The 26,308-nt window shown below is 52.1% G+C and overlaps 1 protein-coding gene across 2 annotated transcripts in view; it reads right to left on the bottom strand.

Annotated features, from left to right (window-relative positions):
• Positions 1 to 761: 761 nt before the first annotated feature.
• Positions 762 to 26,308, bottom strand: part of SPATS1 (spermatogenesis associated serine rich 1) — a 39,880-nt gene continuing 14,333 nt past the window's right edge. The window contains exons 1-7 of one of the 2 annotated variants that reach the window (XM_032973606.2): positions 13,514 to 14,455; positions 12,849 to 12,897; positions 10,852 to 10,922; positions 9,077 to 9,190; positions 8,553 to 8,670; positions 7,431 to 7,493; positions 762 to 1,685 (exon numbers count right to left, since the gene is read on the bottom strand). In XM_032973606.2, the coding sequence (XP_032829497.2) occupies positions 1,559 to 1,685; positions 7,431 to 7,493; positions 8,553 to 8,670; positions 9,077 to 9,190; positions 10,852 to 10,922; positions 12,849 to 12,883 (528 nt within the window). In that variant the 5' untranslated portion in view covers positions 12,884 to 12,897; positions 13,514 to 14,455 and the 3' untranslated portion in view covers positions 762 to 1,558. Of the gene's footprint in view, positions 1,686 to 7,430; positions 7,494 to 8,552; positions 8,671 to 9,076; positions 9,191 to 10,851; positions 10,923 to 12,848; positions 12,898 to 13,513; positions 14,456 to 26,308 lie in introns of those variants that run through there. The other variant, XM_076075004.1, reaches the window with a different exon arrangement.

The following is a 26,308-nucleotide window of genomic DNA, read 5'->3' as shown; positions in this document are numbered from 1 at the left end:
CACTAACACACCTCACTAAAACGCCTCACTAACACACGCCTCACTAACACACGCCTCACTAACACACGCCTCACTAACACACGCCTCACTAACACACCTCACTAACACACACCTCACTAACACACACCTCACTAACACACACCTCACTAACACACCTCACTAACACACACCTCACTAACACACACCTCACTAACACACCGCACTAACACACACCTCACTAACCCCACAACTGTGCCTAGAGGTGGTGATGTAAACGTTAAACGCGTGACAGATCATCATGATGTGTAACTCCATCCTCACAATTGGTGGCGGAACCTCAGATTCAAACCCAGCTTAGCCGGCTCACTGCCTTCGACGTGGCCATTATGACCCTCCCCAGCCGCTGTAAAAAAACAACAACAACACTGGAGCGTTCCTTTTCGCTATCCTGTCTCAGTGGCACTTTTGTGACAATGTCTTACGTGACGTTCTCAGGATGATTAAAGGTGAAATGTGTGTCTGTGCCCGCCGGTTATTCAGAGACTTTGGCCATTGGTAACCGCTTTACAACGTCGTTGAAAGCGTGAATGCTGCATAGCTTATAGTCCGTGCGTCAGTAACGTGTTGGTCACACCAACTCTCGTAACGGCATGCCGCAATGTTGAACGTCCACCTCCGTTGGCAAAGTTGTGTAACTATCGTGGATTTACCCCGGATAGGACTACGGGACACGTTGATCAAAGCGGAGGCATTTCCCCAACACGTGGGAGACGTGGACCACAGCGAGCCGAGCATGTATTTTCAATATGAAAATGCGTTTTTCCCCCAACAGCGACCCGGTCAACTTAGCGCACACTTACGAGAACAAACGCGCGTTGTAAAGCTTCACGATTTTAAAACTAATTTCTTTGGAATTTCAGTTTGCTGTCCTCAAACCCGCGCCTCCGATTTATCAAGGTTGCTTTACGTTCGGTGCAAAATAATGTCAACAGGTAAGGCCCCACTGAGCTAGACAGCTCTTTTTCAGGAGCGACCCGGCCACAAATGGGTAGCTCACCAAAGTGGAACATTTAAAGCAGCCAAATACTCCGAACGCACGTTTATTCTAAACGTGGAGGATAAAACCGGAGGAGTCGGAGGAAAAATCCACGACACCATGGGGAGAGTGAACATGCAAACTCCAGGCGTCGGCGTCGGAATCGAAATTCACGGCCCTCCTGTAGACCAGGCGATACAGTTAACATCTACACCACCGTGGCACACCGGCTGACCTAGCACTGACCGAGCCAAATTGCCACCGCTCCGTGGCTGGCCGTGGCTTGCCGTGGCTGGCCGTGGCTGGCCGTGGCTTGCCGTGGCTGGCCGTGGCTGGCCGTGGCTTGCCGTGGCTGGCCGTGGCTTGTCGTGGCTGGCCGTGGCTGGCCGTGGCTTGCCTGGCTTGCCGTGGCTTGCCGTGGCTGGCCGTGGCTTGCCGTGGCTGGCCGTGGCTTGCCGTGGCTGGCCGTGGCTTGCCGTGGCTTGCCGGGGCTGGCCGTGGCTTGCCCTCCAGCGTAGCGGCTGGCAAAGCGAGTGGCCCGGCTCAATCGTGATCTCCGTCAAGGCGGGGATGGGACGCTCGCGCCGGGGGCTCCCACTCGTCCAGGGCTTGCACCTCCATCATCTCCAGCGCCCTCTGCATCTCCTGGGCCTTCTTGTGATAGGGAGTGCTGTGTGCACGGGGCGGGGGGGGGGGGGGTGACACCAGGGCACAGGGGTGCAGCACAGCGGGTTGGGTAGGCGAACTCTGTCGTAACTTTATTTTTCTCTTCCTGCCCCCCCCCCCCCCCTTCACTGGAACAAACTCCCCCCTCCACATCAGTCACCTTCGCTCACTCGCTTCCGCTCCTCACTCAGAACTCACCGGTTGTTCCCTAGATCACTCCACGACCCCTTAATCCCCCCCCCCCCCCCCATCGCTTCCTCTCTCACATCTATTTAATTCCGTTCATCTCCACCATTACATTCACACGCGCGTCGTTCATCAATTATCTGTAATACAGCGTCTTGGTGAAGGCGCTGGCTGTATCAACGTTCCGCCGAGATGTCGTCACCGCCGCTCGCCACGAGGCGGCGCCAGCGCCAGGCTCGGGGCACCTTGAGGCCACGTGCAGTGTCTGACGCTCGTCGTCGGCACGAGATCTCGGGACAGATTCAGTCAGCTTCTATGGGTTGAGCGAGATGAGCTGTGGCAGACGCACCACCTGTTGCCCATCCCCCGCCCACCACTCGCTGCGTTTTATCTGCCCGGCACTCCACTCGTTGTTGTGAGCGTCCAAGTGACCAGCAGCCTCAAGGTCGCACCTTGCCTGGCACTACCCAGTAGCATCCTTCACGAGCCTCCCCCTCTGCAGAGGCCGATCTTGACGCTGCTGGTACTGGTCTTCGGCAAGTCCACTCAGCTCCACATCCTCCCGTAACCAAAACAGCTCCATCTCTTCTCTAGCCCGTGACACTCACTCACCCATCCACCCATCAGCTCCATCTCTTCTCTAGGCCGAGTCACTCACTCACCCATCCTTTTTGCAAACCAATTCAGACCTTATCGATCACCCCGTGCCCCTTATAAATCTCAACGTTCATCCGACAAAGTCCCATCACAAGGGAGAAACACAATCAAACAGAGACAAAGAAAACATGTTTTTTGTCTGTATTTTAACGGCTGTACGCCGTGTGGACCTGCACACTTAATCTCCCTGTACAAGGACACGGAGTAAACCGTGTGGGTTGACAGCTGTGATGTTTGTGTCCCCTCGTTTTATTTATTTTCATTGTTGTGCCTCGGGAGGGCAGCTGAGACCTTGTGGCGGGAGACTCCCTGGAGCCTGCGAGGCTGATCGCACCTCGAGGTCCTCGCCGCAACTCCGCACGACTCAACGTTCCGGAAACTGTTCATAATTGTACTTTGTAAAATGTAAATTAGTTCATTTAGTATGCTGTGTATATACAGTATACTGTGTATAGACAGGGTGCTTCAAAAAAATATGGGACGATCGTTTTTAATGAAAAAAGAACGGATAGTAAACCGTAACGTGAAAACAAATGTGATGTTAATAGCTTCAAACAAAGTCTCCACGTGTTCACCGCCGTTGTCAACGCGTGGCCTGGGATCTTCTCCAGATGGTCCCCAGAGCCCAGAGGCAGCAGCACAGTTATTGTGGTGGTGTTGCAAATTCTCAAAAGTCTTAATATTTTTTTGAAGCACCCTGCATATAAAATACACTTATGATCATTGAAGGGTTTTTGTCTGTTACGCAACTGCCCGCAATGCATTGTGCCGGCAACGGCTAATAATTGTACTTTGAATGTAAAAATAACAGCAAAGTATGCTGTCGAACGTCTGCTGTCAGATCACGGGACAGACCCAGCAGGTGCCGTAGTTTGACTGACTGAGATGACTGGCAGATGCACCGCCAGCGGCGCTCCGACTGTGTCAACTTGCTGTGAGCGTCGCTCATCTGCCCTCCGTTGTTGCTGGAGGGCGACTGCCTCCAACTTGCCCAGGAGCAGCGTCCTTCACGAGCCTCATCCAGATGATATAAACACTACAAAGATCCCCCGTATAGCCTGAACAGGCTGTTAGCGAGCACCTATGAAGGCCGGAACGGCACACGAGGGGGTGGGTGGCCAGCACCACGCCCGGCCGCCTTTGTCTCCCTAGTGACGATGGTTACGACACACCGAGTACTCATTTGAGGCTGAGTCGACCTAGGGGAGGCCCAAGACCGATTCAGATAATCGTCACTGGTGTTGGCCGTGAGCGGGAATCGAACCCGGGTCGCCAGGTTCGTAAAGCAGCGCGCTAACCTCTACCCTACCGCTCCCCACTCTCTACACACACAGACACTCTCCCTACACACACACACTCTCCCTACACACACACCAGACACTCTCCCTACACACACACACAGACACTCCCTACACACACACAATACACTCCCTACACACACACACCCTACATACACACACAGACACTCCCTACACACACAAGACACTCCCTACACACACACACAAGACACTCCCTACACACACATACTCCCTACACACACACAGACACTCCCTACACACACATAGACACTCCCTACACACACACAGACACTCCCTACACACACAGACACTCCCTCTACACACACAGACACTCCCTACACACACACAGACACTCCCTACACACACACAGACACTCCCTACACACACACAGACACTCCCTACACACACACAGACACTCCCTCTACACACACACATACACTCCCAACACACACACACAGACACTCTCTCTACACACACACACAAAACACTCCTTACAAACACACTCCCTACACACACACAGACACTCTCTCTACACACACACAAGACACTCCTTACACACACAGAGACACTCCCTACACACACACAGACACTCCCTACACACACACAGACACTCCCTACACACACAGACACTCCCTACACACACACAGACACTCCCTACACACACACAGACACTCCCTACACACACACAGACACTCCCTACACACACAGACACTCTCTACACACACACAGACACTCCCTACACACACAAAGACACTCCCTACACACACAGACACTCTCTCTACACACACAGACACTCTCTCTACACACACAGACACTCCCTACACACACACAGACACTCCCTACACACACACAGACACTCCTTACACACACACAGACACTCTCTCTACACACACACACAGACACTATCTCTACACACACACAGAAACTCCCTACACACACAAGACACACTTTCTACACACACACAGACACTCTCTCTACACACACACACCCTACACACACAGAGACACTCCCTACACACACACACACCCTACACAAACACACAGACACTCCCTACACACACACAGACACTCTCTATACACACACTCCCTACACACACAGACACTCTCTATACACACAGACACTCCCTACACACACACAGACACTCCCTACACACACACACAGACACTCCCTACACACACACAGACACTCCCTACACACACACAGACACTCCCTACACACACAGACACTCCCTACACACACACACAGACACTCCCTACACACACAGACACTCCCTACACACACAGACACTCCCTACACACACACAGACACTCCCTACACAGAGACAGACACTCCCTACACACACAGACACTCCCTACACACAGACACTCCCTACACACACACAGACACTCCCTACACACACAGACACTCCCTACACACACACAAACACTCCCAACACACTGCCCAGCAGCCTCCTTCACGAGCCTCCTCCACAGAGGCCGATCTCGACACCACCGGTACCCAGCGATTGGCAAGTCCGCTAAGCGCCGTGTCCTCTCGTACCGCACCAGTCCATCTCGACATACATACACGTAGCAGTCACATGCAATTCGGGGCCGCATCGGATAAGAGGAGCTCCAACTGCGCGTGCAACGACAAGAAGAGACGAGACAGCACGAGGGTTGGCGTGGCAGCGTCATGCACCGACCGCGCCAGAAGGGGGCGACGTGAACCCACGCGCGGTGCCCTGAGTTGGATGATGTTTCAGTGACCGTCACTCTTGACTCAGGAGAGATACACCTTCAATAATATTGGTCGCGAAAGCCTACGTGTTACACCTTCAATTATTAAACCCCGAAACCCCCATTGGACGTGGGGTTAGAGGCGCAAGCCCTGCAAGTGCCGGCTCACGCCACCGCAGTGCGGGAGGTCCTCCGCTCTAGAGCGCCCGCAACAACGATGCAAATTTTTCTCGTTTCGAAAAAAAGAACAACCCCCAGCACACGACTCATGGATCTCCGTCACGTAACGAGATGCCAAATGTGTCGTGTTAGGGTCACGCACGGTGGGCGTCGGCCACACGACACAGAATCACACGCAGCGTTCTCGTGACCACCACCACCAGCAGCAGCCACGCCGGATCGTTCTCATCGGGTCAAAGTGAACTGCTGCTGCTACTACTTCTGCTGCTACTACTGCTGCTGCTTCTGCTGCTACTACTGCTGCTGCTTCTGCTGCTGCTACTACTGCTGCTGCTACTACTTCTGCTTCTGCTGCTGCTTCTGCTGCTGCTACTGCTGCTGCTACTACTTCTGCTACTGCTTCTGCTGCTGCTGCTACTGCTGCTGATACTACTTCTGCTACTACTTCTGCTACTGCTGCTACTACTTCTGCTACTGCTGCTGCTACTGCTGCTGCTACTTCTGCTACTGCTGCTGCTACTACTGCTGCTGCTGCTGCTACCGCTGCTGATTCTGCTGCTACTACTGCTGCTGCTACTGCTGCTACTGCTGCTACTACTGCTGCTACTGCTGCTACTACTGCTGCTACTGCTGCTGCTACTACTTCTGCTACTGCTGCTACTACTGCTGCTACTACTTCTGCTACTTCTGCTGCTACTACCTCTGCTACTGCTGTTGCTGCTACTGCTGCTACTACTGCTGCTGCTACTGCTGCTACTACTACTGCTGCTACTACTGCTGCTACTACTGCCGCTACTGCTGCTACTGCTTCTGCTGCTACTACTGCTACTACTACTACTGCTGCTATTACTGCTACTACTGCTGCTACTGCTGCTGCTCACCTTTATTCGAGAGGTCCGTGAATTAAACGGAGTGCCCACTCACCCACTCGTACCACAGGCGGGGTTTAAACTTCGATGTTTGGGAGGGGGGGGTTCGCTTTGTCCCTCACATTAGGAATCGAGGGTGTACATAATTAATTAATTGAGATTTCATCTTTATTGTAAACTACTAAAAATTAATGAATAAAGGCATCCAGTTTGGAAGGGGGGGGGGGACTGCCCCACCGTGCCCCTCCCCACCCGAAAACTCACGGATTAAGCAATCATTCACTTTCATAGCGAGCGGCGGTGGGTAAAGGCGCAGCCCTGCAATTGCTCACTGACGCCACTGCTGGCGGAAGGGCCTCCGAACGAGCTCGAGGCCGATCCCCTCTCAGAGCAGGAGGGTGTTTGGCCGAAGTCTTCGACGTGGCCAAAGTACCATGCCCGTCGCCCCCTCTCACGCGTGGGTCTCTCACGGCACTTGCCCCGACAGCCTGTTGAGGCTATACGGAGGATCTTTGTCTCTGTGTGGGGGAGCGGTGGTGTAGCAGTTAGCGCACTGCGCTACGAACCCGGCGACCTGAGTTCGGTTCCCGCTCACGGCCACAACCGGTGAATCGGTTTTGGACCTCCCCCTAGATCGACTCAGCCTCAAATTATCACCTGCCGCGGTGTGTAAAAACATCACCACTGGGGAGACAAAGGCGGCCGGGCGTGGCGTTGGCCACGCACCCCCCTCGTGCGCCTGCAGTGGCGATCTTCGTAGGGCGCCGCTCGCTCACGGCACTTTCACCCCCGCCGCACAGTCCGTTCCAGGCTCTACTGGGGACTCTTGGTCCGCACATACCGAGGTACGCTGGGAGGCGGCTGCAGAGGGATGAAGGTGTCAGCCACGTGCTTCACTCCTGCGCTGCGGAGACGGGGAGCCAGCGGGCGGGGTTCACTTCTCTCGTGTGTGTCACGTTGGTACATTGCTCGACTTTATCTTTGCTTTCGTCAATCCGGTGACTCACCGGGTCACACTTGCAAACGACGTATTGAGGTGTCCAGTGCCGGATTAAGCTAGTGCTGGGCCTGTAGCACATGTTATAAAAGGGCCCTAAATTAAAAAATAAAACACACATTAAAACACTTTTTTTTACAAGCACAGTAAAGTAATTGTATTTTTTCATTTGCTATACAGCCAGATAATACGACAAATCGCTAACCTTAAACACCCGGTCGTTCGTAAAAGTTGAAGGCGGTATCGTACTACACGTGTTGTAGCTACTACACGTGTTGTAGCTACTACACGTGTTGCAGCTACTACACGTGGTGCAGCTACTACACGTGGTGCAGCTACTACACGTGTTGCAGCTACTACACGTGTTGCAGCTACTACACGTGTTGTAGCTACTACACGTGCAGCTACTTGTGCTGTGAGGATAATCCGTCACTGGAGGTGTCCTCACCTGCCTAAACATTTACACCCGACTTCCAATAACAAAACCTAACTATAAGAATAAAAAACAAAGTTCGTGTACATATGGCAGCATGGTTTGCGCAAATGCATCACACAACGCTGCGCAACCAGCAAATTCGGAGGCGCGTATAGATTACGATGGTTCCAGCCAATGAAGGAGTGTGAACGCATTTGTAAAGAAACCGGAACCCATGGGTGTGAGGGGGCAACGCTATATCCCACGCAGGTGTAAACAGGCGGAGTCCACGTCTTGCTGCACCGCCCTCTCCTGGTGAACCATTAGAAGGCGCCTCCTCGATGCCCGACCTCCAGGGGGAGTGTCGCGACATCTGTCGCGGTGATCCACCAACCCTTGCAGCTGCCCCCATAGTGCTGGATTACGGGCAGCAGTCACGTGCAGCAGCAGCAGCCGCGTAGCCACCACCACTACCACCGCCTCTACCCGGCTAATAATGAATTAATGCTCTCCCGTGGGGGGGGGGGGGTTGACCCCCACCCCTTCCTCACCTGAATCTCGGGGGGGCCCTGGTGGAGCCCAGGAGGTGGAAGCCGGCGCTGTACTCCACCGCACGGTACGCCTTGTCGCCCGCACTCACCACCGGGACGCCGTTCCGCACTCCGCACGCTGCACAAGGAAGACAAAGGTCCCCCGGGACGTTTGGGGGGGGGGGGGGTGGGGGGCAAGTGCTGTGAGCGAGAACTCAGCGGCTCGCCCACGAGGGCGTGTGTTGTATGTGTGGCACACGCGGGTGGACGTAGAGGGGGCGGTGATACGATTCAGCGGTCGTGCATTCGACGCTTGTTGTTGCATATGTTTGCGGTTCGGAACTGGGTGGCCGCCCTGGTTAATACCACGGCGCGTATTAACCGCTGGATAATAAAGATCCAAAATTGCCAATTTCGTAAAATGCCCGCAAATGACTCAATTGCGATTACACATAGCGAACTTGGCAGTACCCACCTGAAAGAGAGCCTTGGGACGTAGGTTTTCCTGGCTAAACAAGCGTCTTGGTAATATACATAAAGTGTACCTCTCTCCGTTCCAGAGGACTGGTAAGGAAGGCATCTCTTCCCGACGTAGCACACCTTGTCCAAGCCACGGGGATCGTAAAACCCCCACTCTGTGTGTGTGTTACGGTTCGCCTCTGTTTAACACACACAGGAACACGCACGAACACACCCGTGAAGACTATAACAAAGATTCCCCGTATAGCCCGAACATACTTTCGAGGCAATTGCTGTTAGCGAGTAGCACCTACGAAGGCCGGCACGGCACACAACGGGGATGGGTGGCCAGCACCACGCTCGACCGCCTTTGTCTCCCTAGTGACGATGGTTACGACACACCACACCGAGTACTCATTCGAGGCTGAGTCGACCTAGGGGAGGCCCAGGACCGGTTCAGATAATCGTCATTGCTGTTCGGCCGTGAGCGGGAATCGAACTCGGGTCGCCAGGTTCGTAGCGCGGTGTGCTAACCACTCCGCCACCGCTCCCCACAACTGCACATACACACATACACACACGCAACACATGAAATCACTGCAGAATTTTAGCCAAATATAGACCGGAGCAGCGCGTGCTGCGAGCAAGCACCCTTAAAGACACGCCAGGAGGTGGTGGTGGTGGGGTTGGCGGCGTGGACATTCCCCCCGTTAAAAAAAGCCAAAGGGATTTTCCAGTCCACGTGATCAATCTAGCCTGTGCAGTCCACGTGATCAATCTAGCCTGTGCAGTCCACGTGATCAATCTAGCCTGTGCAGTCCACGTGATCAATCTAGCCTGTGCAGTCCACGTGATCAATCTAGCCTGTGCAGTCCACGTGATCAATCTAGCCTGTGCAGTCCACGTGATCAATCTAGCCCGTGCAGTCCATGTGATCAATCTAGCCCGTGCAGTCCACGTGATCAATCTAGCCTGTGCAGTCCACGTGATCAATCTAGCCTGTGCCGTCCACGTGATCAATCTAGCCTGTGCAGTCCACGTGATAAATCTAGCCTGTGCAGTCCACGTGATCAATATAGCCTGTGCAGTCCACGTGATCAATCTAGCCTGTGCAGGCCACGTGATCAATCTAGCCTGTGCAGTCCACGTGAGCAATCTAGCCAGTGCAGTCCACGTGAGCAATCTAGCCTGTGCAGGCCACGTGATCAATCTAGCCTGTGCAATCCACATGATCAATCTAGCCTGTGCAGGCCACGTGATCAATCTAGTCTTGTGCAGTCCACGTGATCAATATAGCCTGTGCAGTCCACGTGATCAATCTAGCCTGTGCAGGCCACGTGATCAATCTAGCCTGTGCAGTCCACGTGATCAATCTAGCCTGTGCAGGCCACGTGATCAATCTAGCCTGTGCAGGCCACGTGATCAATCTAGCCTGTGCAGGCCACGTGATCAATCTAGCCTGTGCAGTCCACGTAATCATTCTAGCCTGTGCAGGCCACGTGATCAATCTAGTCTTGTGCAGTCCACGTGATCAATCTAGCCTGTGCAGGCCACGTGATCAATCTAGCCTGTGCAGGCCACGTGATCAATCTAGCCTGTGCAGTCCACGTGATCAATCTAGCCTGTGCAGGCCACGTGAGCATTCTAGCCTGTGCATGTTCTCGCTTTTGCAGCCCTGAGCCAGCGGTGGAAATTCCACATTGCTCTGGGGGAATGGTGGGTGTGGGTGGTGCTGAGTCGACCCATGAGATGGCCACTGCTGACTTCACCGCCCGAGTTGTTTGGATGATGGGCTGAGTCGAAACTCGCAGCCTTCCTATTGAGGGCGGTTCGCCGCACCACCTGCGCTGATCTTACGTACGTGGGAAATGTCTGATGAAGCTGACTTCCTCCGGAAACAGGATGGACTTGGTGGGTCGGCTGGACGCGTTCCTGCAAATAAAACACGTGATGGGCTATGAACTAGTCGCGATGTGGCGTCTGCTGCAGCGCCGAGCGGTGTTACGTAAATTTCGAGGCAAGATATATCCCGAGGTAAACGCAGCTCCTGGAAGTGCTCAGAGGTCACAAGGAAGACACAAGTGCCTTCGAGCGATGCATGCAAGAAATGCCTTTAAACTTTTAAATAATAATATATAACAAAACAAATTCACTTATTTATCGTTGAGAGTGCGAGGGCGTGATGATTCACGCAGCTATTTTGGCCATCATTCTGCCACATTCTGGCAGAATGGCGGGTGTTTTCGCACAAATTGAACCCATTGCTCACTTTTCAATTCAGAGGGCTTCCGATCGTGCCCGACGAGAGACGGCGTGGCGCGCCGCGAGGGGCACGCTGCGTTCGGTAGGAGGCTGCGATGACAAAAAGGCGTCTGGCCCATCGGTGGACATTTAGGGCTTTGTCTCTTCTGGAGAGCGCTGAGGATCGGTTTATTTTGTTTAGCCAGGTGAGAAATTAAGAGTTTAATCCATAATAGAGGTTTTTTATTGTTAGATCGCGTGGCTGTAAATGTGTCGTCAAACCCCGCCACCATCCGACACAGCCAATTAGTACGGTTTGTCACGTAAACAGAGCATGCCAATTCTTTACTAGCACAGCACAGTGGTGTGATTGGGAGTAAAACCCACAACATTTACAATTGGAGTACGACGTTTCGCCAGTAATTGCAACCAGCATCATCAGGCGGACAGCTAGAGTTGTGGAGAAATCCTCCTGCTTCGGTCTTAAATTGAGAGTTTAACTAATTAACTGAAGCTTAAGAGTTAACGTTCATTTGTCTGTCACACGGATTATCCCGTTTGGGCAGCGTCCTGACTTCGTGGCACGGGGACCCGTGGTGCTGTGGGAACGCAGCAGCAACAAAACTAAGATGTACTAAAAGAAACGTCGATATTGCAGAAAACGAGTACGGTCGGGTCCTTAAGGAATGTTGCAGACCCATATACGTCTACGTTGGCAAGAGTGAATGAGTGAGTGAGTGAATGAGTGCGAGTGAAAGAGTCAGATGGTGGGTGGGTGAGTGAGTGCGTGACCGAGCGAGATGAAGAGTGACTGAGTGAGTGAGTGACTTCATGTGTATTTTGTTTAAGCCATGCAGAAGAGAAATCACGAGACCAGGGTTGAGTTTCATTCGCAATAGTGACCTGGGTGACGGAAATAACAAAACAAATATAACAAAAAAAAACTAACGCGTCCGTCATCAACAACGTGGCCGTAAAATGAACTCTATATAATAAAAATAATCGGCGACGTTTTGAGCAGTGGCTCTTCTTCAAGGCACAACCTCTCTGACCTCTCTGTTCATGGCTATCACGAACGGCCACTGCCTGGAATGTCATTTGTGATAAATTCATCTTTTCGGGCAGAGTTGGGCCGGGTAACCGCTCGGATGGGCGATCAACACCGCGTGCCACGTGTGGTCAGCCGAGTGCCGTGCAGAAAATCCACCGTTGAACTGCACTTTGCTCCTCAGGGTATGCCGGCCATCCAGGCAAAGGGCCCTTCTTCATAGTGAAAAGAAGCCATTGCCCGAAACGTCACCAATAGTTTTTTTCTTTCCCTTTTAAGGCCACACACAGTGTGTTGGAGGAATGTGTTGAGCTTTGTTGTTCAGTGAGTTTGTGCACCAACAGCCAATGCAGCATCATCATCATCAAGTTTTCTCTTTCACGAGTGCCTTGCAAGTGCCAGAAATCCGGAGTGCCAAGATCAACTCCACCACGCCTACATAGAAAGTGGCTAAATTGCCTGCAAGTCCGCACAGATGGGTAATGAGTCCCACTTGCTGTACTGACTCCAAATTTTGACCCCAAAGGCACTAGATATAACAGTTGTCCACCACAAGCATGACACCTCACCTGTGCTGAGTGGATGACCTCAAGCCGAGTTCCATGGCTTATCTCCCTCCTGGACACACAAACAAAAACATTCGCTTAGAGCAAAACACAAAGACAAGGATCCCCATGCGTAGCCTGGACAGGCTGATGGTGCAAGTGCTGTTGGCGAGTTAGCGGCTATGAAAGCCCGCACGGCACAAGAGGGGGTGGTGTGGCCAACACCACGCGTGGCTGCTCTTGTCTCCCCAGTGTTGCTGTTTACCACACCGCACCAGGTACTCATTTAAGGCTGCGTCGACCTAGGGGAGGCTCAGCACCGGCTCGAAACTCTGGTCGCCAGACTCGTAGTGCGGTGTGCATCACGAACCCGCCAGTGCGCTAACCACTGCGCCACCGCTCCCTACAAGGAGCGAGTGCACAGAGACAGACGGACACACAAACAACAACAGCAACAGCCGTCCTTCGCCACCGAGTGGCGATGACGTCACCACAGCGCTTGTGCCAGGCTAGGTGCACATGGCAACACTCCCTATTAATAACACACGCACGTACACTACCGCACACAATACAGTGCTGTACATTCTTAGAAAAACAATCTTCGAAAACTTAAGTCTGTAAAATAATATATGAACAACAACAACAACACATGCCATTCATAATAATAATAATAGTCAGGGTCTTCTTACGGAGAGGTGAGTAGCTCGGAGCGCGCCGTGAATTGGCTCAGGCGCGCTTGAGTCACCTTGCCCGGCACCGTGATTGTTGAATGCCTCGTGGCCGTCGCTATGGAGACTTGCTAAGAGACCTGGCCCTGAGTCTGCTGCTGCTGCCACGCTTGGGTGGCGACTGGAGGCGCGCGCTTCCTCATCGCAACCGTCCGTCGACTTCGAGACCCCGACGTCATTTTGCTGCGGCAGTCTAAGCGCGGTCGAGCCGAGTCGCGACGTTTTGAATGGGACGAGTGACACTAAGCACGAAACACACAGCAACAAAGCGACAGATTCGTGAAGAACAACACCGCGTGTATGTGTTGCGGTGTGGTTTTAAAAGGAAAAAAAAATATATGTAATAGGAGACGTTTCAGGCAATGGCCCTTCTTCATGTCAGGTGCACAGAAGCCGGCCGTAGAGACGGAGTGAACGACGAGAGTCGGAGATCGTTGGCCTTGTTCACGCCAGGGGGTTCTGATGAGGATTACATCCACAACATTGTTTTATCATGACTACTTTTGTAAATAGGGAAATGAATAGCTGCACTCATAGCAGCCCACTGAGTCGCAGACAACCCTTTTACAAAAAAACAAAACGCATTACTACGAAGCTCATCTATGTTTAAATCTATGACATGTTTCTGCCAAAAAGGATGAAAAAACAATAATAGTGTTTTACTCTTTCTGGCAATAAAGCAGGAGGTGTTAAGATGTTCAAACACCAAATATAAACCTTTGGCAAGGAACCAAGCCTGCATTAATCACACAGTGCTTGTGGTGAACACGCAATCAAACCTGCTCTGATAATATTTCCATTGTCTTTGAAACCGAGTGGCCTACACCAGAGATAGCCTTCCAGAGACAGCCTTCTTAGCTGTCTCTGCTCGACTGATGGAGTCTTTGTACTGTTCGCCGTTTGGCGTCGTTCTCTGGTCTGACGCTGGTGAGACTAAGCCCTAAAGAAGGCTGTCTCTTGGGTAGGTCATTCAGTTTCAAAGACAATGCAAATATTATGAGAGTGTGTTTGTTTGCGTGTTCACCACAAGCACTGTGTGTGGTGAATGCAGACTTGGTTCCTTGCAAAATGTTTGTATTTGGTGTTTGGACATCTTAACATATCCTGCTTTATTGCCAGAAAGGGTAAAACCTATTCTTATGTTTTCGTACTTTGATACTGGCAAAAAGGTCCCATCGTGTAGCTGCCAGAATGATGGCCAGGAGCTTAGTACAAGAGCGGGGTTTCTGCATGGCACTCTGCTGACCACGTGCAGCAGCAGCTGCCCCGTAGCAGCCGTGGCATTAGTGGTGGTCGCCCATCGGAGCACTTAGCTGGCTCAACTCTAGCTGAAAAGGTGAGCGTATATAATAATAATTATTATTTAGATGTGTTTGTAAGGCGTCTTCCACTAATGGCTCAAGGTGACTTGTAAGAACAAGGATGAGGAAAGGTCCAGAGAGAAGAAGTATCTAAATGGAATAAAGTGACTTGAGAAAATGTATTTTAAGACGAGACTTAAAAGTCTCCACATTATCAGATGACCGAATTTCCAGCCGCAGGGAATTCCACAACCGTGGCGCGGCCACAGCCAGTGACGTTTAGATCAATGGCCCTGACACCACGTGGAGAGGCCAGAGAGGTGGTGCTATGAAGAAGGGCTATTGCCTGAAACGTTTGCTCTTATATAATTTTTTCCTTTGAAGGGCACAGTGTTGCTGACGAATGTGTTGGTTTGTTTTGCTATCTGTGCTTAGGCATCGTTGCCTACAGAGTATCAGAAAATATTGTGGTTCCACTCTGCATTAGTTTATGAGATTTGATGAGATTGGTGCATTCTGGGTGATTTGATCATGTGACATTTTAATCGTCGGAAATGCAAAATACAAAGTTTATGAATGGGAATGAATTTTAAAATCTCTCTCACTGAATCCAGGAATGTTTCACCGTGTCTCAAAGGCACTTTTTCATGAGGGTCTCAAATTGGGATGTGAGGCAGATTCCTTTAACGAGTGCTCTGCATGTGGGATAAAACTGTAGTCGGTGGGGAAAGCGCACGCACGTAAACATGCCCCAACCAGGACAGGCTCACGCACCCGCTTGCTCCACTGTGATGCCACAACACGACCAATTTATTGACCATCACTTATTCCATATCCAAAGTAGCAGCACGCAGTAATCTTTGCGTGATTCACCAATCCCGCCACCCATGCCTCTCCACACTTACTGCTTTAAAATATGACATAGTAAAGGTGTTTTTTGGGTTTTTTTTTTTATATATAGCTGCCCTCTTTTGCGCCCCGGACATCTCAGAGTGCTTTCCATCGCATCTCAACAACATGTCAAAGAGGCAACCCCCCAGTGGCAGCTGTCCCTGCGCAGCACTTGGCCTGCAAGTGGACATTGGTCTGGCAGTAGGGATGGAAGCCGATGATTGCAACGTGTGCATACTCTAAATTCAGTCACTTTGCAGTATTCTTTTAGAATTGGGCAAATTTGAGCGTGATGCCGTCACGCAATGGCCTACTCTTGCACATGACGTCACGGGATCTTCAACGTCCACCGTGAAACAGACGACCCGTGGTATTTTTATTCATATCAGAATATGTATTTATACTGGAGGAGGAATCCGATGAGCTATAAATCTCTTTTTTTTCTTTCTCACAGATGTCCAGTAACAGTACGACGGTAAGGGTGCAGGCCTGCAATCGTGTGGCACACACCACTGCTGGCCTAGCGATAGCGCCACCAACACCACCACCCCACAATTAATAAGCGGTCAAGACACGCGCGGTATTAACCGGGGCTGCCTGCCAGGGGTTCTAACTGCGAACCTCATGCGAGCAGGCAGCGAACGCTCTAACCACTGTGCCACTGGGCCCACATCAGCACCCCGCAAATTAATCAGCATTACAGAAATAAAAATACAACAAGGGTGATGTGGACATCGGATAAGTCTTAAAACACACACACACACTTCAGCCTCCGTCGTTAAAAAATGCATAGCGTGTCACTCGTTATTGAGGTCTCATTGTCGATTTTTTGTCATGCCTCGTGGCTTTCTGTTTGTTAAGCGTTTTTTTTTAATGCACCGGCCCCATAAATTTGTATACAATGTGTGTCGTTCGCTCGCATTGAGCGAAGGGCAGTCATGCGAATTGACACACACAACGACAAAGATCCCCCGTATAGCCTTGAACAGACCGTAGGGGCAAGTGCTGTTAGCGTGCACCTATGAAGGCCGGCACGGTACACTAGGGGGTGGGTGGCCAGCACCACGCCCGTACACATACGCACACACACGTGCACATACACACGCACACAAACACACGCACATGTAGTGCACATACACACGCGTGCTTCACCGCGATAACCTTTCTGCGGGCGGAGAGGCTTTTAAGGGAGAGAGGGAGAATGAGGTTTGAGTGAAAGAGCTCCGTCTGGAAATGACGTCTGGCTTCAGCGGCAAAATCGATTGCAACACAAATTTGAATAAAATGTAGCGACCGGGCGAGTGTGCGCATTCACCAAATTCTGCAGCAGCAGCAGCAACAAAAAAACTGTGTGCTGTGTTTCTGAGAAGAAAACAATTTCAACACGTGCTATGCTGCCATGTGATGCGGCTTCAGAAAGGGGCTTGAGCCTTCTGATTAGCCATTCAAGCGGCAGTGGGTAACGGGTAGCAGCCCTGTAATTGCCTGCTCCTGCCACTGCTACATTCTATTCAATTTAGAATTCATACAGCGCCCTTGCCACCAGTGCCGGATTACTGGAGTAGCACAAGTAGCTACATATGCTACGGGCCCCGCGCTAAATGCTTTCAAGCTACCAATTCCGGTTCAGTGATTGTGTACTTGCTCTATTACTAATAGTACTATACCGCCTTCAACTTTTATGAACGCCTGGGTGTTTCAGGTTAGCGATTTGTCGTATTATCTGGCTGTATTGCAAATGAAAAAATACAATTACTTTACTGTGCAAGTTAAACATTTGTGTTTTGATATTTTTTTTTTAATTTAGGGCCCCTTTAGAACAAATGCTACAGGCCCCGCACGAACTTCATGCGGTACTACTGCTTGCCACTGCTGGTGGAAAGCTCCCCCCCCCTTCCGTCACCTCCTCCACTAACAGCCCCTCTCAGTGGGTTGATGCGGCCTGCTCATCCACGCTGGCGAACGAAATCAAAGGTGGGAGTACCCACACTCTACCCCACCCAAGGGACACCATCGTGCTCCACACGGACGCACACACGTGTACGCACACACACGTGTACGCACACACACGCGCACGTGGAGATAGACGGACATATGCTGTACACACAATTGCACACACACACGCGCACATACATGAACAAACGCATTCAAATGCACGCACAGCACACATTTGTGATCACAGGCACATAATAAGCGTACACACAAATGCATAAACAAACGCATGCATGAACAAAAACAAAAATAAAGATCATCCGTATAGCCTTAACAGACTGTTGGGGCAAGTGCTGTGAGCGAGCACCTATGAAGGCCGGGACGGCACACTACGGTGTGGGTGGCCAGCACCACGCCCGACCGCCTTTGTCTCCCCAGTGGCGATGTTTACACACCGCACCAGGTACGCACCAAAGACACCGCACCAGGTGCTCGTTTGAGATTGAGTCGACCTAGGGGAGGCCCAGGACCGGTTCAGATCACCGGGGTTGGCCGTGAGCGCGAATCGAACTCGGATCGCCGGATTCACAGCGCAGTGCGCTAACCGCTACGCCACTGCTCCCCACAATGCATGCATGAACACACACACGCACACACACATTCTCTCGAATGCGCGCGCATACACACGTGCACGAACAAGACAAAGGCAAAGATCCCCCGTGTAGCCTTTACAGATTGTCGGGGCAAGTGCTGTTAGCGAACACCTATGAAGGCCGGCACGGCACACGAGGGGGTGGGTGGCGAGCTCCACGCGCGACCGTCTTTGTCTCCCCAGTGGCGATGTTCACACACACCAGGCACTCGCGTGAGGCTGAGTCGACCTAGGGGAGGCCCAGGACCGGTTCAGATAATCCCCACTGTAATGGGTCGTGAGCGGGAATCGAACTCGTGCCCTCCATCCCCCCGCCTCTGGGTTCATAGCGCAGCGCGCTAACCGCTGCGCCACCGCTCACGACGAACGCTCAGACACGCGCGCACACGCACGCACACGCACGCCGACGCCCGGCACGAGGCTGCATGCGAGTGAGAGCAGCGCGATAGCTCAGTGACTCAAAATGTCTTGCCCTTAGCTAAAGAGCAGAGCAGGCAGGGTTTAAAGTCGTGACCTCCTCCTCCTCTTCCTCCTATCCCTGGGTAGAGTGCGGCACAGGAATGCCTCTCCAGCCCCTTGCAAAGAAGGGCTCCAATTTTGAGATTGGCTCATAAGTCAATATGTGTTTTAATATGTCACGTTTATATGGAGTGTGCAATGTAACAGCGCCATACAATCACTGCTGACCTCTAAAGCTCTAAATTATTTTAGTCCCCCCCCCCCCCCCATGGATAATACCGTAATGTCATTATGAATGCACACACTTGCATGCACTATGCATTATTAGCGGAGTGTGTATGTATGCATGTGATATATACATGTGCATACACCGGGATCGTAGTACATACAGCAGAGCGATAACCAACCACTGCACCACCGCTCCTCAGAGAAACGCACACAAACACGCTTGCGCTTCTGCGGCCGTCTGGAACGCTCTTCCTTCCGCTATTAAGAAGCTACCGGAGCTGTGGACTTTCACTATCATCTAGATTGACAAACTGATTTTCCTCGAACTCTCGTTTTTTTTTTATTGAGTTATGTTGTCCTTACCCACGCACCTCCGTCCCATTAGCACGGCTGGGCTACGAGCGGCGCGAAAGAAGTTCAACGTCCTCACACGCGGGGGCGGGTCAAGCCAGTTGGGCGCATGGGAGTCAAAAGCCACCGCGGTGGCTCTCCGAGTCCGATGGCGTTCACGGCGAGCGCTGCGATCCACTCAAAACTGTTGGCATCTCGCCCCGGGGGCGAAGGAGGGGGGGGGGGGCGGAGCGTCTTTGGCTGCCCGCTGGCCGTCGTCAGGATCCTCCACAAGCCGAGGCCCGCTGCACCGCGCCGGATTAACGGCGACCGCGTGTACCCCTGCGCAGCGTGAACCCGGCCGTAATTGGCCCAAACCTTGAAGAAGAAAAAAAAATCCACGACGAATGCAGAATGAAGGTCAACAAAGCCCTTTGGAGGAATTTAAATAAGATCAAATACCGTTAAAATGGCGGCAATTTATTTAATGCCACGTTTGCGCCCACCCCCCCCACCCCCCACGTGTGTATCATTCGCGTGAACTGCGCCCTTGATGCGCCCACTGCGTGTCGGCGGGGTGACTCTGCCGACGATGGTTCCTGAGCGCGCTGCGACTCGCGATCCAGGAAGCACGCCCGTCCGATCACCAGGCGCGGCAGTAGCAACGACGGCGCGGATTTCTTAAATCCCAGCCACCGCCTCTTGTCCACTCGGCGGTATAAGCGGGCACCTTCACAGTCAGCCAGGAGCGGCAGGTCGCGCCTGGTGGGGTGAAGTGTGGGTGTTCACACGCTGCTTCAAAGACGTCTGGCAGCTATGGAAGTGTAGACGGAAATAGCCTCTCGAGACGATCTCAAGAGCTCTCTTGAGCGGAGGCCCTTCCGCCGGCAGTGGCGTGAGCGAGGCGATGCAGGGCTGCGCCTATACCTATGTCACTGCTGAGTGTGCGTGTGTAAATCTGTGTAATTGGGAAGTGGTGACACAGTGCTTCACACACACAGCGCTACGGTGCCAGAAACATCGGCTAGATTTGTAGCCATGGATAACATCAGTGGCAGAAGCTGTCCTCGGCTTCCCCTAGGTCGACTCGGCCTTGAATGAGTACCTAGCGTGGTGCGTAAATCATCAGCACTGGCAAAGCGAAAGTGACCTGGCGTGGTGCTGGTCACACCGCCCCATCCTGTGCTGTGCTGGCGTTATTAGGCGTTCCTGAACGGCACTTGCCCCTTCCCTCTGTATGGCCACAATGGGAATCTTTGTCTTTGTAGGCATAACTGAAGAGTGAGAAGCACAGTTTCACAACTTATGTGCTCAGCAATAATAATCCATGCATATGGAACTTGGCATGGAGTGGTGGCGCGTGGGTTAGCGCGCTGCGATGTGATCTTGTAGCAAGTGATAATCTGAACTAACGAAACTATTTTAATAATTTATATTTGACCAGGTAAGGCCCACTGGGCTATATGGATTTTTTTCAGAAGCGACCTGGGCACAAATAATAGCTCAACGAAGTAACTTAACACGCGGTAATGTATAGCAGCCAAATACTCTTAACCGCATGTTTCTAAATCTGCAGAGGGAAAAAACGGAGAACCCGGAGAAAAATCGTGGTGAGCATGGGGTGAAGGACGCAAACTCCAAATATACAGGCATCAGGGTCGAGATCGAACCCACGACCCCTGTATACCAGGCGAGGTTGTCAACATCTCGCAACCGCCGTGCCCCCAACTGATCATTGCACGTGCCTAGTACCAAGCTGCGCTGCCTAGCATGGTGAAGTATGGTCAAACAATGCCTAGCATGGTGAAGTATGGTCAAACAATGCCTAGCATGGTGAAGTATGGTCAAACAACGCCTAGCATGGTGAAGTATGGTCAAACAATGCCTAGCATGGTGAAGTATGGTCAAACAATGCCTAGCATGGTGAAGTATGGTCAAACAATGCCTAGCATGGTGAAGTATGGTCAACAATGCCTAGCATGGTGAATTATGGTCAAACAATGCCTAGCATGGTGAAGTATGGTCAACAATGCCTAGCATGGTGAATTATGGTCAAACAATGCCTAGCATGGTGAAGTATGGTCAAACAATGCCTAGCATGGTGAAGTATGGTCAAACAATGCCTAGCATGGTGAAGTATGGTCAAACAATGCCTAGCATGGTGAAGTATGGTCAAACAATGCCTAGCATGGTGAAGTATGGTCAAACAATGCCTAGCATGGTGAAGTATGGTCAAACAATGCCTAGCATGGTGAAGTATGGTCAAACAATGCCTAACATGGTGAAGTATGGTCAACGACGCCCCGTGATGGAGATACTACGTGATGTCGCTATCCAGCTTGAAATTGCCAAAGGGCTCTAAGCTGTAAGCGAGAGTTGTCGTGGCTGTGGTAAATTGTCAGCGTGCTCACAATTAGCGTGGCTTACTTACAGCCGGCTGCCATGAAGTCTTAGCGGTGGCACACACCCACGGGAAGGTGTGGGGGGGGGGTGCGCAAACAATAGCAGCAGACCTGGGAGCGGATGAGCGGGAAAAGGGGGAAGGGGACGCTGGGACGGAAGTCCCCAAGACGGATAAAGAGGAGGAGGAGGAGGACCCGGCTCAAGAAGAGCAGCACGGAGAAAGGAGGAGCAGCCAGTGCAGGAAGGGAAGAAGTAATGACGGGGCCAAGATGCCGGGAATGAGAGGGCGATGATGATGATGACGATGAGAGGAGAGGAAAGAGAGGAAGAGAGAAGGAAGGAGCGAGAAAAACGGAGCTGCACGGAGTAGCGGAGTGGGGTTTTACAGCGGGCAGGGAGAGGGGAGGGGTTCAGAGTGGGGGCGGCCACAGAGAGGTCACGTGGTTTACGGGAGGCTTGAGCTGATTTAGATATAAAGTTGTATTATTACTGTGTAGTCTATGCAAACTCACAACGTCTCCCAGGTCAAATGAGCATGGTGTGGTACTCAACTCCTGATAAGCCAGCCGTTGGAAATTTCACATTCATATATGGCAAGGATGAGTCGACCTATAGAATATTCACTGTTGATTTACCGCTAGTATTGTATTATTTGCAAGAGGTGGGAGTGCCCACACGTTACCCCACCATATACAACCTGCCCATCTACTGTACTTTGGTGGATAGAGACAGGTATATTGGGGGGGATTAATTACGTATTTATTCTGGAGGAACCCGATGAGCTTTAAAGCTCTTTGTCACAGATGTGCAGACGGAGCGGTTCAGAACGTTACAAATACAAACAGTAAAAAAACACGATACGAGTTCAAAGTATTGAAAAAGAAAGCAGATCAAACAAAAAATACAAATAATAATAAAGTTTTTTATTTTCCAGGTAAGGCCCACTGAGCTACTAGCTTCTTTTTCAGAAGTGACCTGGCCACACAAATGATAACTCAACGAAGTGGCTTATCACGCTAATATTTACAGCAGCCAGATACTCTAAACGCGTGCTTCCACTGCTGGGAAGCCTTCTGTTTATAGCATTCAGAATCCACAAAACGCCTCTCGTCAAAGCTGCACTTACAAGATTGCCCAACACATCACCCATCGCTCTAGACGGTGGAGGAGAGTGAGTAGATTTTCTTTAAAGAGAAAAAAAAACCTTTCCGCTGCCACCATTTGAAACGAAGTGCTCTCCGGAATGTACCCAATATTCACCGGCTCAGGTCGCCGCGGTCCGGCGAGGCGACGGTTTTTGTCGCACAAGCCGCGCGGTCATCCATTCTCCAGTGGGTTTTTTTTTAATGTCGCCTGACATGTCCGTCGTAGCCCATCGATTTTTTGTTTTAGAAAATTTTTACTCGGTGAATAAAACGTGGGCCCGACGTTGGCCAAGCGGTACCAACCGCGTGCCAACGTTTACTCAACGTTGGCATGTTTACTGGGTAGTACAGCAAATGAACACTCATGCACTACCCAGTAAACTGTGTATAACATGACTAAAATATTTCTGAAATTGAGAAACTCAATCCATTACAGTCGTAAACAGCTACTGCCTGTTATCATGGGAAAACGTCTCCTTTTGTTGGCATGGCGATTTTGATGTGAATCATTTACCAGTACCATGTGGAAAAGTTAATATGAGGTATGTACGTACGCTCAACTTCTTTCGCACCGTACGAATCCAACCACTCTCTGAAGATTGGTGCGGTACACGAGGGGTGATGTGGCCAGCACCACGCCCGCCCGCCCGCCTTTGTCTCCCCTGCGCTCTTTCTGGACCCCGCACCAGGTACACGATTTAGGCTAAGTTGACCTAGGAGAGGCCCAGAACAGGTTCAGATATCCGCTACCGTTATTGGGCGGCAAACGAACTCGGGTCTTCGGGCTCGTCGCGCAGTGTGCTAACCGCTGCGCCACCGCTCCACCCTGTGGTAATTCGCACGCACAAGATCCTCCACATAGCCTCAACAGAATGTTAGAGCAAGTGCTGTTAGCGAGCACCTATGAGGGCCGGTACGGCACATGAGGGGGTGCGTGGCCAACACCACGCCCGACCACCTTTGTCTCCCCAGTGGTGATGTTTTACACACGGCACCAGGTATATATTTGAGGCTGAGTCGACCTAGACGAGGCCCAGGACCGGTTCAGACAATCGTCACCGGTGTTGGCCGTGAGCGGGAATCGAACTTGGCCTGGTGGGTTCGCAGCTTGGCGCGCTAACCGCTACACCCACCCACCCACGCACCACAACCACCACCAACAACAACAACGTTACTGCTGAGCATCGCACGTCTGTAGCTCATCGGTGGTACGCATCCAAGGTCAGCGACGGCGAGTTGGAGCTGTGTGAAACCCCACCCGGCACAGGGGTCTCTCTGCCCCTTCACGCGACGATCGACTCCACGGCTGTGCCCTTCAGCTTTGCTGGCAGAGAACGCCGGTGCCTGCCACCCATCCCTGCATTTACATTTGCTGATTACGCCATCGTGCTAAGTGCTTTGAGAGCCCTGACATCCCCATAGCACTCGGATAGGAACGGAAGATTTGAACCATCAAGTTCAACCGAAGGCGTCCTTCTCAATGGCAAGTCATTTTTAAAAAATACATTTCTATAATAAGACAAGCGTGCGGAGGTAGGGTGTGCTCGATAAATCATCGACGGAAAACTCACGGTCGTAAAGGCTCGGCGAAATGCTTTAAACAACAACACGAGATGTAAATAGAAAATCAAACGCGATTCTCAACGGTAGAATTGCACGTGCGCATGCACAATGCTGCAAATGTGAATTCGCTCGAGGGCGGGTGACTTCATACTTCAAATCACGGGGTCGTCAACACACACAAGGCCCACAAGAAGAATCCCGGCGGCCAGCAACAAGCGGCGCTCTGTAGAAGTCGAAGTACCATCGGCCGGGTTGCTCAGCGGCAGAGCGAGGGCCTCGCGATGGAAAGGTTTCGAGTTCACATCCCGGTTGGAGGAATTGACTCAGCCCGGCATCCGTTTCGCTTCCGCCGCCATAGGAATGTGGAATTTCCACCGCCGGTTCGGCGCTGTTAACGCGCGATGAGTGCGACTCGATGCTCATTTGAGCAGGAGACTTTTTTGAAGTTGTAATCGATAAGTGGGCGCGTTTATTTAATTGAGCAAGGTGAAAAGAACGCAAACGAAAGGGGACAATGGAAGAACATTCTCGAGAGGAGCACGGTAAGGAATGATTTAGAAGAAGTGTTGCGAACTGCAGGATGGTGAGTTGGTGCGTGGGTGAGTCGGTGAGTGGGTGAGTGAGTGGGTGAGTACATGAGTGGGTGAGTGAGTGAGTAGATCAGTGGGTGAGTAGATGAGTGGGTGGGTGAGTAGATGAGTGGGTGAGTAGATGAGTGGGTGGGTGAGTAGATGAGTAGATGAGTGGGTGAGTGGGTGAGTTGGTGAGTGGGTGGGTGAGTAGATGAGTTGGTAGTGGGTGAATAGATGAGTGGGTGAGCAGGTGAGTGAGGTGTTGCGATCTGCAGATGATGGTTGAAGAGCGTGCATGAGAGATGAAACAGTCTGGTGGAAGAATCAGCGTGCGAAGTTGATGGGAACAGGAACCACAGTAGGAGCGCTAGAGGAGTGGCAAGGAGGCGCCTGGCTGCCCGATTCCCATCGTCTCGCACTCCCCTCATAGTTTTCGTGGCAGTGAATCGGTCACAATACATTCGGTTTGCCACTTGCTTTGGCCAAAGTCCAGCTCAGGGAGTAAAACATAAACAGTAATGTCCTGCCAAGCGACGGTCTCGCACAACTGTTTAAAGGATCAAAAGGCCGCCCGAAGGATGTTTTATTTCTTCCTCCGAATGAGCCGTGAAACATTTTCCGCCGCAGCCATCCTGACACGAAGCACGGGAATCCCCTCTGACGTGCCACGGGAATCCCCTCTGACGTGCCACGGGAATCCCCTCTGACGTGCCACGGGAATCCCCTCTGACGTGCCACGGGAATCCCCTCTGACGTGCCACGGGAATCCCCTCTGACGTGCCACGGGAAGCGCCTCTGGCGTGCCACGGGAAGCCTCTCTGGCGTGCCACGGGAAGCCTCTCTGACGTGCCACGGGAAGCCCTTCTGGCGTGCCACGGGAAGCCTCTCTGGCGTGCCACGGGAATCCCCTCTGACGTGCCACGGGAAGCCGTTCTGGCGTGCCACGGGAAGCCTCTCTGGCGTGCCACGGGAAGCCTCTCTGACGTGCCACGGGAATCCCCTCTGACGTGCCACGGGAAGCCTCTCTGACGTGCCACGGGAAGCCTCTCTGGCGTGCCACGGGAATCCCCTCTGACGTGCCACGGGAATCCCCTCTGACGTGCCACGGGAAGCCTCTCTGGCGTGCCACGGGAAGCCTCTCTGACGTGCCACGGGAAGCCTCTCTGGCGTGCCACGGGAAGCCTCTCTGACGTGCCACGGGGCCTATCGTCAAAGGTGCCGGACGTCACCACCGCCCGCGTCTCCTCCGCTACGGCGCGCTCCCTCCTGAACCCACCCCC

Source organism: Petromyzon marinus, chromosome 51 (assembly GCF_048934315.1).
Source record: "Petromyzon marinus isolate PM22_M1 ecotype Great Lakes invasive population chromosome 51, UKy_Petmar_22M1.pri1.0, whole genome shotgun sequence".
Lineage (NCBI taxonomy): Eukaryota > Metazoa > Chordata > Hyperoartia > Petromyzontiformes > Petromyzontidae > Petromyzon > Petromyzon marinus.
The sequence above is the reverse complement of the archived record's forward strand: the minus strand, read 5'-3'. Positions and strand labels throughout refer to the sequence as shown.